The 18,985-nt window shown below is 41.2% G+C and overlaps 2 protein-coding genes and 1 pseudogene across 3 annotated transcripts; all 3 read right to left on the reverse strand.

Annotated features, from left to right (window-relative positions):
• Positions 1-585: 585 nt before the first annotated feature.
• LOC148097640 (tripartite motif-containing protein 16-like) lies at positions 586-2,408 on the reverse strand (annotated as a pseudogene).
• A 563-nt stretch (positions 2,409-2,971) lies between these two features.
• LOC148097641 (zinc finger BED domain-containing protein 4-like) lies at positions 2,972-5,061 on the reverse strand. The gene is made up of 3 exons (XM_087831305.1): positions 4,479-5,061; positions 4,199-4,417; positions 2,972-2,976 (listed from the first exon to the last, which is right to left on the reverse strand). Exons 1-3 carry the CDS (start codon positions 5,038-5,040, stop codon positions 2,972-2,974), a joined length of 786 nt encoding a protein of 261 aa, XP_087687431.1. The 5' UTR covers positions 5,041-5,061.
• A 9,734-nt stretch (positions 5,062-14,795) lies between these two features.
• On the reverse strand, positions 14,796-16,612 carry LOC148097642 (tripartite motif-containing protein 16-like). 2 transcript variants are annotated; one of them, XM_087832492.1, is made up of 2 exons: positions 15,660-16,442; positions 14,808-14,952 (listed from the first exon to the last, which is right to left on the reverse strand). In XM_087832492.1, the coding sequence occupies exons 1-2, from the start codon at positions 16,440-16,442 to the stop codon at positions 14,896-14,898; spliced, it is 840 nt and encodes a 279-aa protein (XP_087688618.1). In that variant the 3' UTR covers positions 14,808-14,895. The 2 variants fall into 2 exon arrangements, with proteins under 2 accessions (XP_087688617.1, XP_087688618.1); XM_087832491.1 differs by having other exon boundaries at positions 14,796-16,612.
• Between the last annotated feature and the right edge of the window lie 2,373 nt (positions 16,613-18,985).

Raw genomic sequence — 18,985 nt, forward strand, 5'->3', positions numbered from 1 at the left:
CTCTGAACTTTGTGATGCTTCAGGAGGAAAACTGCTTCAGTTATTCTCTCAGATTAGTTTCATATTTTCTGCATCAGATTTGAGTGAGATCCTGGAATGAAGACAGAAGAAAAGACTTTGTTCAAAGTTTGATTTATAGTCAAACCTTCCAGTTTATTCACACAATAAAACATCAACACAATATATGAATTCATTCATTAAAATCACAGTTTTTCCTCATTTGTTTGATGATTTTGACAAAAACAAACACAAACACACACACATGGTCTGCCATACTCATAAAGAGAAATGTCGACATTTTTCAATACAAATATTCCAGAAACATTTAGAGGATAGAGAAGTTTACATTTTCATGTGGAGAAATATTTTAGTAAATCAAAATGATGATGAGCAGTGATAGCCTCCATAAACAGTCACAGGAAAGATCTCCTTTAAAAACTCAGAAACATCAAGAGAACAACTAGAAGATGTGGAGGTACCACCCATAATGTTTGACTGACAGCTGATCTCTGTGCAGAAATGATGGAGAGAAAATAAAATGAAACTAAAATACAGATTTAAACCCACAATATGAAAGACTTCAGTCTATTTCACTTTAATCAACTCAGCAGTGGCTACATAGTAAACCATCAGTCCAGCATAGAGCGGCTGAGTGAATGTGGTCTGGACTCTGTGGAGGAGAGTCATGGTTTCAGAGACGCTGTAGAAGGACAAAATACCTGCTCTGTGATCCAGGTACACTCATACTCTGGAGGAACCAGGATCTGAGACATGAGTTTGGATGTTGTTGTACCAAAATGTATAACTGTTTTTGTAAAAATCTAATGACCAAGATTTGTCATTACGTCCAAATCGACATTCATTACCCTCTCCTTTTCTGCTGATATTCTTGTATGCGACTGCTACTCGAACTCCTTCCCCTCTCCACTCCACCTCCCAGTAACAACGTCCAGTCAGACTCTCTCTACTCAGGACCTGTTTATACCAAGTGAATCTGTCTGGATGATCAGAATAAGACTGTTGTTTATTCATTATTGTTACTTTTCTGTTCCCCTCTGATAATAACAGCTCTTTGTTTGCTGTGTTTGGATCCAGTGTGATTTCACGTGAATATTTTAAGAATTCAGCTCTGGTCTTTGGCTCTGATGGATCTGACAGTAAAACATCCACTTCAGTGACTGTCAGTGAGATGTTTGTCCATTCCTCTCTCAGAATGTCCTGTAGTTTATCTCTGACCTCTGACACAGCTGCTGTCACATCCTCAAAGTAGCTCAGAGGACGGATATTGATGCTGGATGAGTCTGTAGACTCACTGAGTGCTGACAGTGAGGGGTAGTTGTGTAGAAACTGGATGTGATCCTCTGTGTGTGAGAGCTGCTTCAGCTCAGCATCTTTCCTCTTCAGCTCAGTGATCTCCTGCTCCAGCTTCTCCTCAAGCTCTTTGACTCGACTCACTTCAGTTTCCTGCTGGGATCTGATCTGCTGCTTCACATCAGAGCTTCTTTTCTGGATGAGATGGATCAGCTCAGTGAAGATCTTCTCACTGCGCTCCACTGTTTGATCAGCAGACTGATTGATGGCCTCCACCTCCTGTTGAAGCAGCTTCACATCTTTCTCTCTGTCCTGGATTCTCTGCTGGATGTTTTGTCGACTCACCTCCAGCTCTCTCTGCCTCTCAGTCCTTTCTGCTGCAGCTGAGACTGTGTCGTGGCCTTTATGTTCATCCACAGGGCAGAGATAACAGATACTCTGCTGATCAGTACGACAGAACATCTTCATCACCTCATCATGACGAGAGCAGATGTTCTCCTGGAGCTTCTTGGAGGGCTCCACCAGCTTGTGTTTCTTTAATTGAACCACATCATAATGAGGCTGAAGGTGTTTCTCACAGTAAGAGACCAAACACATCAGACAGGACTTGAATGCTTTCATTTTTCTTCCAGTGCAGAAATCACAGGCCACATCTTCAGGTCCAGCATAGCAGTGATCAGCAGGAGCAGCTTGGAGTCCAGTCTTCTTCAGCTCCTCCACTAAATCTGCTAACATGGTGTTTTTCTCCAGGACAGGCCTCGCTGTGAAAGTCTGTCTGCACTGAGGGCAGCTGTAGATTTTCTTCTTTTCCTCTTCATCCCAGAAGCTTTTAATACAGTTCATGCAGTAGCTGTGTCCACAGGGAATAGTCACCGGATCCTTCAGTAGATCCAAACAGACTGAACAGCAGAATTTTGTTTGATCCATTTGATTCGTGTGCTGTGCCGTTTCACCGTCTCTCAGTGACTGTCAGACAGTTTCACTTCCTCTGAACAGAAACAACCTCTGTGCTCTGAAGGGAAACAGATCTCTGCTCTTTTTCACCTCCTACAGGAAATGAGGCTCACCAGCAACTGCATTTACACCATGTTGTTTAGACCCATCCTGATACAGACACATCTGTGAAGGGAGGCACTAAAGAAATATTCTTACAGAGCGACCAAGAGCCAATCACATGATGCAGGGTGTGGTATGTTTGGTTACAACATGCAGTAACAAGTCTGACCCAGTTAAAGTTTAATAGTTTAACTTTACTTGGTGCTTTGAAATGTGACAGTCAACACTCAGCGAGTTCATTTTATATTTCAAAAAGTTCAGCAAAGTTTAGGATGCTGTGATGAATAAAAATAAATCACACTTTATATTTTGACATTTTCTAATCTTAGTTCATTCTCACACTTACAGAATGATGCATGGGAACAACTGACTCCACTAAATCAAACCTATGTTCAAATGAAATTACTGTACAAGACAGGCAGCAAGCTTGATTTCTTGATTATTTTTTTAAATAGTAAAATATATGTAAAACTATTTAAAAAACAAATACAGATAGTGTTCTAATTCTACATTCTTTAGTAATTTTTCCTGTGTACCACCATGGATTTCGAAACAATACATTAATATGTGCTTTAAATGCAGACACTCAAATATAACTCAACATTCACACTGAAGATACACAGTAGACATAAGAATCAGTTTTCATGCCCTTTGTTGATTCTTTCATTTAAAATCTTTGTGGTAAAGATCATCATAATTACCCATTAACTTTCATGTGCAGCTTAAATGTTTCACTACACTGTTGGCAGCAAAGATTACACAGCAAAGCCGATTAAACTAGAAGCTAAACGACTGTTCAGTCCAAGGGCGTAGATTTGGCATGGACGGAAGGGACCCACCAATATCCAGCAATTATTGAATTGTCCCCACCAATAATTAGAAAGAAAAACAAACCCGATAGAAAGAAAAAAAACGATCTGTCAGCGTCTCATTCACCCAGCGGTGCAGAAAGAGTTAAATTACGTTCTCTACTGGAGTCCTACGTCACGTGACAAATATGGCCAATGTGATTGGAGCTCTGTTTAGTTTTAGCAGCGGCAAGCCTGCGCTGCGAGGAGGAGAGGAGGACGGCAGCAACAAGGAAGAACCTGGATATAAGAAAGTATTTTTCAAAGAAACCTGTAAGTCACTTAAAGTCAAGCTCACTCATAAAATGTAGTGATGGTGAGATGAAGCCTCGTGATGAAATGAAGCTTTCCATCCAACTGGTCGACTCATGGTTCGAAGCATTGTGATGATTCATTTGCTCTACTGCGCCATCAAGTGGACGATTCAAGTGAAACGGGCTCAATGATTATAATGATGTGATGTGTAAACCTCTAAACTGAATAAATAAATTGTTTTTATGGTTATTTATCCCGAATATTGTCTCAGTATGTCTGATGCAAAAGAGAAAGTGGAAACTATCAGTACAGAGTTTTTGGGATGATTGTGTAACTGCGTAATCATGCTTATGTACATCTCAATAATGACACAAACTAGTGTGTGGCGCTTCAAGTTGAATGAATAAAGAAATTACTTTTGTTCATGACACCAATAACTAAACTCTAAATATTAGTTATATTTAATATTATACTAATTTTATATTATATTAATTTAATTAATGTTTGTGTATAATAAATTGGCAGCTTAACACAGGAATGTACATGGAAACAAAAAGGGAGGGAGTTGTGATGTGAATGTGCTTGTGACTTTATAACAGTGCTCATGACACTAGGGAAAAGTTTTCATTTGTTTTTATTCAAAAATAGCAGCTTTTCCACAGTGCTGGGCTTAAGACGGTTCCTCTTTTTTGAGAGGATTTCTCCTGCTTTTGAAAATATCCTCTCACAGGGCACAGATGAAGCAGGGGTTGCAAGAAAAACCACAGCAAGTTTATACAAGTTTGGATAAAGAAATTTGTGTCCAGCCCAGTACTCCAGCGGATTCTCCAGTCTGCCCATATTTGGTTCATGGAGGTATTTCTGTACTTCAGCTGTTGCATCAGCAGTAGCATTTGGGGTCTTTGTCTCCAGAACAGTGGTGTCCAAACGATGCCACAGTTTGCTACCTAAAACAAACAGAATGTAAGTAACTAAATACAATATAATAATCGAAATGTGCTCATATACCTTGAGTCACAGGCTGAGAAGCTTTTGATGATGAGGCTGCTGATGAGAAGGCCACGTGCCGCAAAATAGCAGCACATTCAAAAATAAGTCTCTTCTCAGCATCCATTGCTTTATTTGGGCTAAAGAAGCCTTTTTTTTTGAACCTTGGATCCAGCAATGTTGCCAGTGACATGATGCTCATTGACTGCAATGTGTAGAGCTTCTCCTTTAATTGTCTCCTTAGACACTCAACCATGGTGGAGCTCTCTGGAGTTAGGACAACTCCCATTTCCTCTTCATTTAGTGCATGGTGCAACATTGTTAGAAGTGGAATTACTTTGGATCCAGACACTCGCTTTTCCTCTGACAGCTCAGTGGTGGCATCATTAAATGGGGAGAGTATTTTAAGACATTCTGCCATAAGGTCATACTGTTCAGAGGATAGTGGGCAAATATCAGTGTGCAGGCCAGCTAACGATGCTCCAATAGGTTCCCTGAGTTCATGAACACGTTGAAGCATTTGGAATGTGCTGTTCCAACGTGTATCCACCTCTTGAATTAACTTCAGTGCAGGCCGGCCCATTTGCTCCTGCACCTCTGTCAGCCTCTCCTAGAAAAACAGCCAACACAAACTGATTCATTCAAGCTGTGTTACTGCAGCAGCACCTCAAAGCAGTAATGAAATAATGGAACAAACCTTAGCAGTTGTACTGCTCTTGAAATATCCCACTATCCTCCTACAGGTAGTCCGGATGTCAGACAGCGTCGTGTGTTGATCAAGAGCTTTTTTGACCATTAGGTTTAATGTATGTGCCACACAATTACTGTGACGCAAACGAAGCTCCTTAGCACAAGCACCCATGTTTGCTGCTCCATCAGTCACATAACATGTAACTTTGTCTGTAATGCCCCACTCTGACATGAGCGCTGCTGTTACTTGTGACAAATTGACAGCAGTATGTGCTTGAGGGAAGTGCTGAACACCTAACACTACAGAATGCAATGCAGTGTTAGAGTCAATGAAATGGCAGGTGACGGCTAGGTAAGCCTCTGTGTTAATGGAGGTCCACATATCAGATGTCAAACTAACTGCAGAAACCTTGGCCACAGTCAGTTTTTCTTTTTGTTTGGACTCTTTGTATCTTTGGTCCACCATAGCTTTCAAAGCCTAAACAAAAGAAGGTACAGTACTTAATATGTAAATAAAGGCAAAATGGAAACATGCTTCATATTTTAAGATACACACCTGCCTTGTGGGGAGAACATAGTTAGGGTTCAAAACTTTAACAAGCTTCCTAAACCCACTGTCCTCCACAATAGTGAAGGGCTGGGAATCCTCTATCACCATGTTGACCAAGGCCTCATCCACATCATTCCTCTCCCCTGATACAACAAAAAAACATTAAGAAATTACATATTTCAGTAAATAGAACCCAAATATTAATGAATTACATGGGGAATATAAATGTATCAAATGACTGTATCCTTAAAACCTACAAAAACTCACCTGAGCTTGGTCCACCTTGGTTAGTCTCCTTGTTCTCATGCAGGGCTCTGTAATGCCTCAGCATAGATGAGGTGTTGTTGCTGTATCCAAGTTCTTTAGAGCACAGCAAACACTTCACCTTTTAATAAACAAAAAGACAGAAATCTGATTATAGGATCTGTGGTGTGGTTTATTTATATTATGGTACTTATCATTTCTTTATTACAGTGTGTATACCTTATTAGGAGAGATGACATCAAAATGTTACCAGACAGGGGAAAATTTTCTTTTCCTTGCTGGTTCCATCGAGGGAAGAAATGCTCAAGTAACTATGTAACACGTACGTAATCCAATTCCACAACACAATGTGATGGGGGAATCAGCTGTGTTTTGCTGCCCATTTTATTTCGAATTTGGCGCGAACCGGTGAACCAGTTCCCGAATCAGTCACGTGGTACGGACTGCCCGCGAGGCCTCGAACGTCGCTGTATACGTAATCAAAGCAAGCCTCTATACGCGCTTCAGAAAAACGCCCCCGAGATTACCCGACGCACGATTCGGAGCTTCGACACAATAACGTTACAGGCTATGCTAGGCTTTGGCCCACATCAGTCTAAAATTGTATGTAACCATGAATAACGTGTTTTGTAAACTAACTGCACAGCAGGCAGCACTATCAGTTCTCTCAGTCTCAGAGCAGCATTTCTAATTTTGATTGAAACTGTCAGAGAAAACAGAGCCTCGAGCAAGCCAGGATATTAGTTTACAGAGGCTGTTAAAATTATATGTCTAACGTTAAAATGTTGGTGACACAATAATTTTATCCTAATGGTACTGACATATTCATAGCGTTAATGTTTGAGACAAAATATCATGAGGTAGTTAGGATTTTGCAAATATTCCACCTTGTAGTGCAGTTTGCACAAATTGTTTTAAAAATGCACTCACACTACAAACATTACTGACGAGTCAAGATCTGCACAAATTGACAGAAACACTGAAGCAGCTCTACATTTTATTCTTATTGTCATGTATGTCCTATTTGTCAGGTGATAGAAAGTAATGGTGACACAAGATCACAGGTGAAATTGGATGATGACCTGATGGTTCATGACTGTATTTGAAGCACATGTGTGGCTGCATGTATGTTGAATGTCTCACTGTTATTTATCAGGTGACAGAGGCAGCTCTGCCATGTTGTAGCTCAGACAGAGGTGAAGAGGTGAGGTCACAGGTGACTGACTGATGATTTGGTGCTATAGATTAACTAGTATTTATTATCATGACAATTGTTAGGCTGCTGATGTAAATTGATTCATTAGTGTATATTTGACAAAGTATCTGAATTGACACGTCTCACTTTTTATATGGCACGAATCCATGTGTTATTTTATCAGGTGGCAATATGTCCTAGTGCAGTCAGAGGGGAAGAGCCAAAGGTGAGGCACATCAAGCACAGAATAATAATTTTAATCTGAGGATAAAACTCATGTACTGAGGCTGAAAGAAGCTTCAGTGCTCTCAGAAGACTAAAAAGATGGCTAAGGTCAACAATGACTCAAATGAGATTAAACAATGCTGCTGTGTGTCCACCAGGAGAGACTGGACAGTATAGATGTAAAACAAATATGCCAGCAGTTTATCTCAGTTAACGAGAGGAGCAGGCATGTGTTTGGCTGCTTCACATAGTGGACATTGAGTTGTTGTGTGGGTCACCAGTAGTCGATGTCTGTTGCTGTAACAGTAGTTCATGTTTAGAATAAAACATCCCAGCTCACTGATTTGATCGGGGCAATAGTGCCTAAAATGTTGCATAATTTTGCTGAGAGATCTTTTACTTTGTGGTAATCTTAGACGAGTAGTTTTATGGACAAAACCCACCAGGTCATTCAGTGTTCCCTTAGTGCTAATGTATCAGAGATGTTGGTGTACTATAACTGAACTAATGTTGTTAATTTCTTAAAGTCATTTTCTTTTGTTGTCATGACTGTATTTGAAGCTATTTTTATTTTTGTATGATACCTGATTTATATGGAATATGACTGAAGTAAACTAAAGCCTGAAATACTTAGTCAGTCATTTGTTTAATAGTAATTTAACATTATCTAATTCACATATAAAACTATGAATTGTGATTTTAAATGGTTTAAAAGCATGCAGAATAGGATATGTAGGTAAGTATATTTCTCCTTTTTTTATTAAGGAGCAAAAACAAAAAGGAAAAAAAAAGAAACAGGGCAGAGTTCGGTGGTTGAATCATCCGTCCCCACCAATGCCAAAACCAAATCTACGCCCTTGGCTCTGACACATGTTTGTAAAGAGAATGAATAATAAGGGCGATAAGAGACACCCTGGAGGAGAAGCTGTGGAGGAGAACACTGGGTCAGACAGAACCCCATTTATTCTCACTCTTTGTCACCTGTCAGTTAAAAGATCTAAAATCCAGCAAACCAGGTTTTTCCTGATTTCAAACTCTTCTAAAAGTCTTTTCATTAAAATATGGGGCTGTATTGTATTAAAAGCAGAAGAAAAATCAATGAAAAGAAGTCTTGCAAAAGTCCCTTTACTCTCTACAAGTTTCAGAATCAGATTTAGTCGAGTCAAAAGCGCGTCCTGCACTCCTCTGTTGGGCCTGGACGCAAATTGCATTGGATCCAGCTGATATTCAATCTCTTCCATAATCACATTTCTGATGATTTTTTCAAAGACTTTCATGACAACTCAGGTGAGGCAACAGGCCTGAAGTCATTCAGGACGTTTGGACGACTAGATTTAGGGACATGAACGACGACAGCTTCCTTCCAAAGCGAGGGCACATTTTGTATTTGAAAGGATTTATTAAAAATAAGCTGAAATTTAGGACTGAGCTCTTTAGCACAAGATTGAATTAGGCGGCACTAATGTTATCAGGGCCCTGGCTCTTGTTCACATTAACTGTATGAAAGGCCTTTTGGACATCGCTGAGTTCAGTGATGAAGTGTTGAGTATCTTTCAGTTTCTGTTTCAGTTCAGAAGAACTAAAACGAGCATGAAGCATATTCAAATCTCTGTCTGACTTAAAACCGTCTACAATGATCTGACTGCTGCTCTGGGGATTTTGAAACCCTGATATGGTTTTCATACAAGTCCAGGCAGACCCAAAATGTTTTGCAGCAAATTTGCTTTCAAGAAGGTTTTTGTAGATCTGTTTTGCTTTCAAGAGCTCGATTTTCAAGTCTTTGGTGACTGCCTGAAAGTCAGTAACAGCCCATCTTTAAAAGCCTGTCTCTTTTTCCTTAAACAGGATTTGATGCATTTGGTGACCCATGGCTTATTGTTAGGGTACACTTCAGCTCGCTTAAGGGGTATAATCATGTCTTTACAAAAAACTGCATATGAGCGAACATCCACCAAAGCATCAAGACTGAATAAAAACTTCCCAATCTGTAAATTTAAAACATTCCTGCAAGGTAAGCACAGATTCTTCTGACCACATGATTGATTGATGATAACATCATTTTTTCATCCCCCAAAAATTCACGTTCAAAGCAACATATCAGCCCGATATCACACAGAACTGTCACATGACATCAAACACAAGCTGTCAGCTCTGCAGAGTGGGCAATCATAATGAAGCAGTTCATTATAAGCTGCAGACTCAAGCTGCTCTTCATATATTTGTCCACCAGATGTCACCAAAGAGGACTGTGATGAAAGCTTCGAGTAATGAACCGTTTTTCATTACAAGCTTGGCCAACTGACTACAATCTACAATAAACTAATATGGCTTTTCAATCCTCTCTTCAATCACTTGGTACCACCAGGAACCTTTAAATGGGCCTCAAGCTGCCTGGAGACTGTTTTGTCGTGCACATCAGAGAAACCACAGGTAAGACAATCTTATCTAAAAGGTCAGTGTAACAGTATTGTTTTCCACCAGCTTAACCAAACTTCCCACACTAACTGAAATTTATTTTCCCAGGCAAACATTAAACAGCAGCAGCTGGAAAACTGGAAAACCTAAAGCCAAATAATCAATAAAACATAACAAACTTTTGTATGAGTGAGTATTGATAAACTGAGCATAATTAAACCTCAGTGAAACCACATATAAGTTCTGGTAACTGGCACATATTTATGTTTAATATGTTGTTTTATATTTTGATCAGTTTCAGGTGTTTGTGCGACTGTGTTAACCATCAGTAAAACCACATATAAATCACACTTCTGTGTTTAACAATTACAACACTTGATGCTGTTTTTCTGATTCAGGATTATGTGTGTGATGAGTTGGCCACACAGTTCTTATCTTTCTGCTTCAGACACACACAAAACTGCCGAGGTTGAAGCTGGCTTCAGTCTCTTTCTACCCCAGGTCTCAGCACATTTCCAAAATGTAAACTCTGAGTCTCATAAGAAATGTGGTTCAAAAAGATGTGCTGATCTATGAATGCATCCTTACTGAAAGCTAAAGATGTCCAGCAGACAAAAACAGCAGCTGAATGAACAGTTATCATGAGCGAGTGTACAAACACTATAACAGGAAATAACAGAAATAAACTGTAGTTTCCATTTATACCTGTAGTATTTTTTCAGCTCGATGTCATCTTCCAATATGTCAAAATATGATTTCATTGTATCTTAAACAAATACAAACTTCTTTCTTTTCCCAGAATTTAGACAAATGAACAAAAAATAAATGATTATTTATTTAGTACAATGAGACTGGGCCTGGGTTCGTAGTGCTACTAATCATGATACTTGATATCCTCTAATTGAATTAATAAGGACCACCACAACTGTATTTTACACAAATTAAATCCCTCACCAGGTATTTATTTAGACAGCAAAGAAATGAATAAAATAAACAGTTACTTTAATAAAACGAATTGAAATCAAATAAACAAACAAAAATACTGTAAAACTGACTACATGGGTTTTCAATAAAAGATTATCAACACAAAATACCTCGTTCTTAGGTGCCAACTGTTATTTCAGTTACAACAGCTCACACCTTTAACAGGGATGAATTTCAACCTTTGATAATAACTTTGCTTACAACTACACACTTACTCAATTTAAACCAAATTTGTAACAGTGGGCCCACACACACACACACACACACACACTTTAACCTGTCCACACTACACCTGTAGCACAGTGCTTGTTGCAGGCCTGATTCGAAGTTCGGTGCGGTGAGGCCTAAAACTGATGGCCGCTTCACTCAAACTGAGCCATAAACAAAATACGTGCACTTTAGTTCCAGTTAGTACTCACGAGTCCAAAGAGTTTGTTAGTGGGGCAATCAGAAACGGGCAGTTAGCAGTTAGTTCACCAGTAGTGAAGACAGTCAGGGGCGAGAAAACAGCAGGGTCCATCCGGGCAGAAACCTCTCTCTCCCTCTCCTTTCAGAGCATCCCTCGGCTTCTAAACATATTAAAACACCTGAGCTACAATACCAAATGCTATCACATAACGATTTAGCATTAGCATGCTTTGACTAAAAATCACAGAGCTAAACATACAGCATGGCATCACAGCACATAACGCGGTAAGCTGCGCTAATTAGCAAGCCGCTAGTTAGCATCACACATCGCGCCATTTTACCACTATAACGAATAGTTACAGTACAAATGTCAAGGCACACAGACTCATTTACCTCTTGCAGATCACAAATAAGAAATATCAGGACCACGAGTAGTCGACCTCAATGATACTCTTAGATGTAAAATCCACACCACGTTTGCCTTATGACATCTCTCTCTTCGGACTTAGCTTCTGTGTCCGCTCCCACAGATTCACACAAACATTACAACTCGTCCCGCCCCCAAAACAGAGAAGAATGAAATTGACTGGCTCGTCAGCACAAACAACCAATGACAAAACAACATTGAGGTAACTGACATTAAATGGGTAAATAAACTTGGTTACACCCCAACATATTTATTCTGCACAGAAAATGAACTCTAAATCATGAAACCCTTTTTTTTTATTGGACTCTTAACTGTAAATGAAATACATTTGTACCAAAGCATATGATTTTTAAACCTTTTATCAACTATTTATATTTTAACCATTTTTATAACAGTAGACTTTTTTTCTTTAGACTGCAAGCCCAAATAATTTCAGACAGGGCTACATTTCCATCTGTGTTTATTTCCATCTTTACAGTCAGGCATAAACATCTCACAGCAGCTGGAAAAACCAGTGAGCACACTTTAGAGGAAAAAAGTGAAAGTTTATGTTCAACTGTAAAATATTCTCTGTAATGTAAATTGTTCTGCTCTCTGACAAACCATCAGAGGTGCAGCACGTGTATCATTTGGTGTTTGAAGCAGAAACAAAAGCAAAGAGTTAAAGGAAGACACATTTGAAGAAGAAGGAAAATGAAAACAAGACGTTACTGAGCAACAACCTGACAGAACGAGAGCCAACAGTTTACTATCAGAACTGAGGCTGATCATTAACAGGGAGCAGCAGGTAACAAGGTCATCAGCAGTGGAGGAAAGTATGGAAGTAATACTCAGCTTCATATTTGAAGATACTCGAGTATCTTAGCTGCAGGTCTGGAACAATGGTTTTATTTCCTTTCCCATTAAACATCTCACACAGCCCCTCATCTGTGACCCTTAGCAAACCCACTGGATATCTACCTGTACATAAAGGAGATCAGATCAGTTCCATCTAAACCAGCTGTAACAGGAAAATGCTGCTTACACTTTGATGCATCACTTTCAGTTTGTCATATAAGACAATATATCAGATTGAGGCATTATTTTCCTGCAGTGAGTAAATCTACTTTGTACTTTACTCTTTTCTTTTAGGTAAAGGGTCTAAACAGTACTTGTACACTGTGGAAATCCCATAAGAACGTCTCCTGAACTCTGAAAAATAACAAAACAAAGACTAAAAGGAGGTCATGGGTGCTGATGATGATGATGATGATGAGGAGGAGTAGCATGCATTTAAAAAGTGACTGATGTCCTAGAATACAACAGAACAGTGTCTCTACAAACTTATGAAAACATGACACTCTAGCATTAGTTTGTATTCTTATGATTTCAAAAAACGAGGGAAAAATCTCCTTGAAATCCACAATTCCTTTTTGTTATTTCTTAGTGTGTGATGTATTTTATTGCCTTTATGATTGGTGCAAACAGTTTCCTGATTCATAATGGAAATAGATTTTAGACACAGGAGGAACACGCAGTGATCAGCAGGAGCAGCTTGGAGTCCAGTCTTCTTCACACTGAGGAGGGACATATATGCAGGAACAGTTGTCATAACTGTTACAACCACCAGATGGCGAAAGAGTCCCACTGCAACTTTAAGCCATGAAGGATGTGTCTTGATGTTTGCTTGTGATAAATCTGCTTTATGTGAGTCTTTTTCAGAAAGTAACAGTAATATGTCTGATTATATGTCTTTAATCAGTAAAGTCTCGCTTTGCTAGAAATCAATAAATAATAAAATTGTAAACATGCAGCTGTATGTTAGAAGTCAAAGGGTCCTTAAGTCTTCTGTAAATTGACGGGGATCAAATGAAGGACACAAGTATCTGTTCTTACTCTAATAAATGCTGCTTTAATATCCAACAGACTATTTTCCTTCCTCATCAGCAGTAAACAGCTCGACTGCGTCTGTGCATTTGTGTCCTCCATACTTGTTTACACAGACATCTCAGGCTTGATGCCACGATGCAGTGTAGAAACCTGACAACCCTCTGACTCATGTTCAAATGTTCAAGGACATTTCTCAGGATCATGTATGACCCCTTTTTGACATTTGGACTTTCATTAATAATATTTGTGTTTCTGAGTCATTTTTGTGGAGACTTCTGTCCAACGTAGTGTCCAAATGAAGCCTGAAGCTTTTCTTCACCCTCTTGTCAGATGGTCAGCAACAAAACTCTGTTCCAACCAATGTCTGATAAGAGATGAGACACAGCAGCTGAGCAAATGATCATTTCATGCTGAAGACATCCTCAGACACAATTAAATACATACATAAACACAGCCTGGTGCCAATAACACAGCTAATGACACTGCTGTATCACTGGCTTTACTGATTAAAGACCATATCTGAAGGAAATCTTTGAACACAACAGAAAGTGACCTTTTAAACCTGTGACACTGATGCTGCATTCAAGGACCATTACAAACATCTGAAAGGACTTAAGAACATGAAGAAAATGTGACTTGTTTCTCTGTAATGAAGCTGTTTTAGTGAAGAAAGTTGAAAGGTCACAGAGCGACTGCTGAATCTTCTGCTCTAAACATGAACTCTGAACTTTGTGATGCTTCAGGAGGAAAACTGCTTCAGTTATTCTCTCAGATTAGTTTCATATTTTCTGCATCAGATTTGAGTGAGATCCTGGAATGAAGACAGAAGAAAAGACTTTGTTCAAAGTTTGATTTATAGTCAAACCTTCCAGTTTATTCACACAATAAAACATCAACACAATATATGAATTCATTCATTAAAATCAGTTTTTCCTCATTTGTTTGATGATTTTGACAAAAACAAACACAAACACACACACATGGTCTGCCATACTCATAAAGAGAAATGTGGACATTTTTCAATACAAATATTCCAGAAACATTTAGAGGATAGAGAAGTTTACATTTTCATGTGGAGAAATATTTTAGTAAATCAAAATGATGATGAGCAGTGATAGCCTCCATAAACAGTCACAGGAAAGATCTCCTTTAAAAACTCAGAAACATCAAGAGAACAACTAGAAGATGTGGAGGTACCACCCATAATGTTTGACTGACAGCTGATCTCTGTGCAGAAATGATGGAGAGAAAATAAAATGAAACTAAAATATAAAATTTAAAATTTAAACCCACAATATGAAAGACTTCAGTCTATTTCAACTCAGCAGTGTCTCCATAATAGTAAACCCTCAGTCCAGCATAGAGCGGCTGAGTGAATGTGGTCTGGACTCTGTGGAGGAGAGTCATGGTTTCAGAGACGCTGTAGAAGGACAAAATACCTGCTCTGTGATCCAGGTACACTCCTACTCTGGAGGAACGAGGACCTGAGACACGAGTTTGGATCTTGTTGTACCAAAATGTATAACTGTTGTTGTTACAATCTAATGACCAAGATTTGTCATTATATCCAAATCCACATTCATTACCCCATCCTTTTCTGCTGATATTCTTGTATGCGACTGCTACATAAACTCCTCTCCCTCTCCACTCCACCTCCCAGTAACAACGTCCAGTCAGACTCTCTCTACTCAGGACCTGACACCATCCAGTGAATCTGTCTGGATGATCAGAATAAGACTGTTCTTGTTTCACTGCTGTTGCTTTTCTGTTCCCCTCTGATAATAACAGCTGTTTGTACTCTGTGTTTGGATCCAGTGTGATTTCACATGAATATTTTAAGAATCCAGCTCTGGTCTTTGGCTCTGGTTGATCTGACAGTGAAACATCCACTTCAGTGACTGTCAGTGAGATGTTTGTCCATTCCTCTCTCAGAATGTCCTGTAGTTTATCTCTGACCTCTGACACAGCTGCTGTCACATCCTCAAAGTAGCTCAGAGGACGGATATTGATGCTGGATGAGTCTGTAGACTCACTGAGTGCTGACAGTGAGGGGTAGTTGTGTAGAAACTGGATGTGATCCTCTGTGTGTGAGAGCTGCTTCAGCTCAGCATCTTTCCTCTTCAGCTCAGTGATCTCCTGCTCCAGCTTCTCCTGAAGCTCTTTGACTCGACTCACTTCAGTTTCCTGCTGGGATCTGATCTGCTGCTTCACATCAGAGCTTCTTTTCTGGATGAGATGGATCAGCTCAGTGAAGATCTTCTCACTGTGCTCCACTGTTTGATCAGCAGACTGATTGATGGCCTCCACCTCCTGTTGAAGCAGCTTCACATCTTTCTCTCTGTCCTGGATTCTCTGCTGGATGTTTTGTCGACTCACCTCCAGCTCTCTCTGCCTCTCAGTCCTTTCTGCTGCAGCTGAGACTGTGTCGTGGCCTTTATGTTCATCCACAGGGCAGAGATAACAGATACTCTGCTGATCAGTACGGCAGAACATCTTCATCACCTCATCATGACGAGAGCAGATGTTCTCCTGGAGCTTCTTGGAGGGCTCCACCAGCTTGTGTTTCTTTAATGGAGCCACATCATAATGAGGCTGAATGTGTTTCTCACAATAAGAGACCAAACACACCAGACAGGATTTCACAGCTTTTAGCTTGATGCCAGAGCACAGATCACAGGCCACATCTTCAGGTCCAGCATAGCAGTGATCAGCAGGAGCAGCTTGGAGTCCAGTCTTCTTCAGCTCCTCCACTAAATCTGCTAACATGGTGCTTTTCTCCAGGACAGGCCTCGGTGTGAAAGTCCTCCGGCACTGAGGGCAGCTGTAGATTTTCTTCTTTTCCTCTTCATCCCAGAAGCTTTTAATACAGTTCCTGCAGTAGCTGTGTCCACAGGGAATAGTCACCGGATCCTTCAGTAGATCCGAACAGACTGAACAGCAGAATTTTGTTTGATCCATTTGATTCATGTGCTGTGCCGTTTCACCGTCTCTCAGTGACTGTCAGACAGTTTCACTTCCTCTGAACAGAAACAACCTCTGTGCTCTGAAGGGAAACAGATCTCTGCTCTTTTTCACCTCCTACAGGAAATGAGGCTCACCAGCAACTGCATTTACACCATGTTGTTTAGACCCATCCTGATACAGACACATCTGTGAAGGGAGGCACTAACGAGACATAAAATGCTTATTGCCAGGGTGTGTTATGCTTGATTTACTGCTTCCAGTAAAAACTGCAACTCAGTTAAAGTTTGATAGCTGCACTTGGTATTTAGTCATTCCCAGGAAGTTCATTTATAGTCTTTTTTTTAATTTTGAGTTCAAAAGTTCATTGTAAATATTGTAAATTTAATTTATTTAACATAAAACAAATCCATCTCTACTGGCGCTGTTGGTGTTTCATCAACAACCATAGATTTTTTGGTCTGTTTATTGTGTACCTTCTTATCATATTGTCACAGCTGGGGCAGCAGTCGTGTGGAGATGAGAAGGAGGATCCAAGTAGCAGACAGCGGCGGTGATGAGAGTGGAACAGAGCAAAGCAAGAGCCCCCAGGAGTCCAAAACATAGTTCAGGGGGCCAGCCCGGAGGTTGCCAGTTCAGTAGTTTGTCACCAAGCCCTCTCGGAGGCCGGCTGCGTGGAAGATGGCGGTGACATGGCCAGAGCAAATCCGGAGACCGACCGCCCGGAGGGCAGCAGTGGTGACACTGTTCGGAGGACGTCCATGATGGTGATGATGCCCCACAAGCGGCCTGGAAGATGGCCGACGATGTTAAGGCGGCAGACGTGGACCAGATGGTGGCGTGACACCCGCAGTACCAGGCGAGGCTGAAGCTGCAGGCGAGGCTGATGCTGAGGCTGGACCAGGCGAGGCTGATGCTGAAGCTGGACCAGGCGAGGCTGATGCTGAGGCTGGACCAGGCGAGGTTGATGCTGAAGCTGGACCAGGCGAGGCTGATGCTGAAGCTGGACCAGGCGAGGATGAGGCTGAAGCTGGACCAGGCGAGGCTGATGCTGAGGCTGGACCAGGCGAGGCTGATGCTGAAGCTGGACCAGGCGAGGCTGATGCTGAGGCTGGACCAGGCGAGGATGAGGCTGAGGCTGGACCAGGCGAGGCTGATGCTGAAGCTGGACCAGGCGAGGCTGATGCTGAAGCTGGACCAGGCGAGGCTGATGCTGAGGCTGGACCAGGCGAGGCTGATGCTGAGGCTGGACCAGGCAAGGATGAGGCTGAGGCTGGACCAGGCGAGGCTGATGCTGAAGCTGGATCAGGCGAGGATGAGGCTGAAGCTGGACCAGGCGAGGCTGATGCTGAGGCTGGACCAGGCGAGGCTGATGCTGAAGCTGGACCAGGCGAGGCTGATGCTGAGGCTGGACCAGGCGAGGATGAGGCTGAGGCTGGACCAGGCGAGGCTGATGCTGAGGCTGGACCAGGCGAGGATGAGGCTGAAGCAGCAGGCGAGGCTGATGCTGAAGCAGCAGGCAAGGATGAGGAAACCGTAGGTGATGGAGCTGCAGGCGATGGTGTGGGAGCCGCAGGTGGTGGCGCTGCAGGCAACGCCTTGGAAGCTGCAGGTGGTGGTGATGGCCGGACAGGCTCCTCGAACCCCCCAGCAAAGCTGCAGGCAACAGTGATGGCTTGATAGACTCTTCGGACCCCCCAGCGAAAACAGTCACAGAACCAGCAGCACAGAGACCTCTGGTTCACACGAAACAAAACCAGCAGGCACGTGGGCCTCTGGCATACATGGATCAGACTGCAGCTGCACAGAGCACTGACCCTGCTCAGGCAGCAACAGCCGGGTGCAGTCCTCAGCTGGCTTCTTAGCCTCCAGTCGGCTGAGGGCTGACTCAAGGTCAGCTCAAGGTCTTCACCATGAAGGACGCTTACAATGACCGTGTCATCTGCATATCTAATGAAATGCCTGTTGGCCTGTGTACTGCGACAGTCGTTAGAGTACAAAATATATAGTAGAGGAAAGAGACAACAACCCTGTGGTGAACCAGTAGAAGAATTAAGCTGTTTGGAAAAACAGCCATTTACTCTGAGATCTGTCAGTTAAAAAGTGTAAAATCCAACCAATCAGATAAAAAATCAAGTTTAAACTGGTTGAGAAGTTTATCAGCTAAAAGATGTGGCTGGATAGTATTAAAAGTTGAAGAAAAATCTATAAATAAGAGCCGAGCATGAGCTTTGGTGGCATCAAGATGGCAATATAGGAAATTTAACAGAGTGACCACTGCATCATCAACACATCTACAAAAGCCTGGATGCAAACTGTAGTGGAACGATAAGCTTTTCTATCTGCTGCAGGAAATCCTTCCTGATAAGTTTTTCAAAGGACTTCATTACTAAAGATGTTAAAGCGACAGGCCTAAAATCATTTAATGATGTAGGTTTTGTGGTCTTAGTGACTGGAGAAATAATTGATTTTTTTCATACCTCTGGAACCTTCTGTTGCTGAAGTGATAAAACAAAGATATAAAAAAAATAATACTGCAT

Source organism: Neolamprologus brichardi, chromosome 18 (genome assembly GCF_056152115.1).
Source record: "Neolamprologus brichardi isolate AB-2024 chromosome 18, ASM5615211v1, whole genome shotgun sequence".
Taxonomy (NCBI): Eukaryota; Metazoa; Chordata; class Actinopteri; order Cichliformes; family Cichlidae; genus Neolamprologus; species Neolamprologus brichardi.

Coding starts and splice junctions, on each gene's coding strand:
- LOC148097641 (XM_087831305.1), bottom strand. CDS start 5,040: ATGGGCCGGCCTGCACTGAAGTTAATTCAAGAGGTGGATACACGTTGG. Junction 4,418..4,478: donor TTCTCAGCCTGTGACTCAAG/GTATATGAGCAC, acceptor TGTTTGTTTTAG/GTAGCAAACTGTGGCATCGT.
- LOC148097642 (XM_087832491.1), bottom strand. CDS start 16,451: ATGAATCAAATGGATCAAACAAAATTCTGCTGTTCAGTCTGTTCGGAT.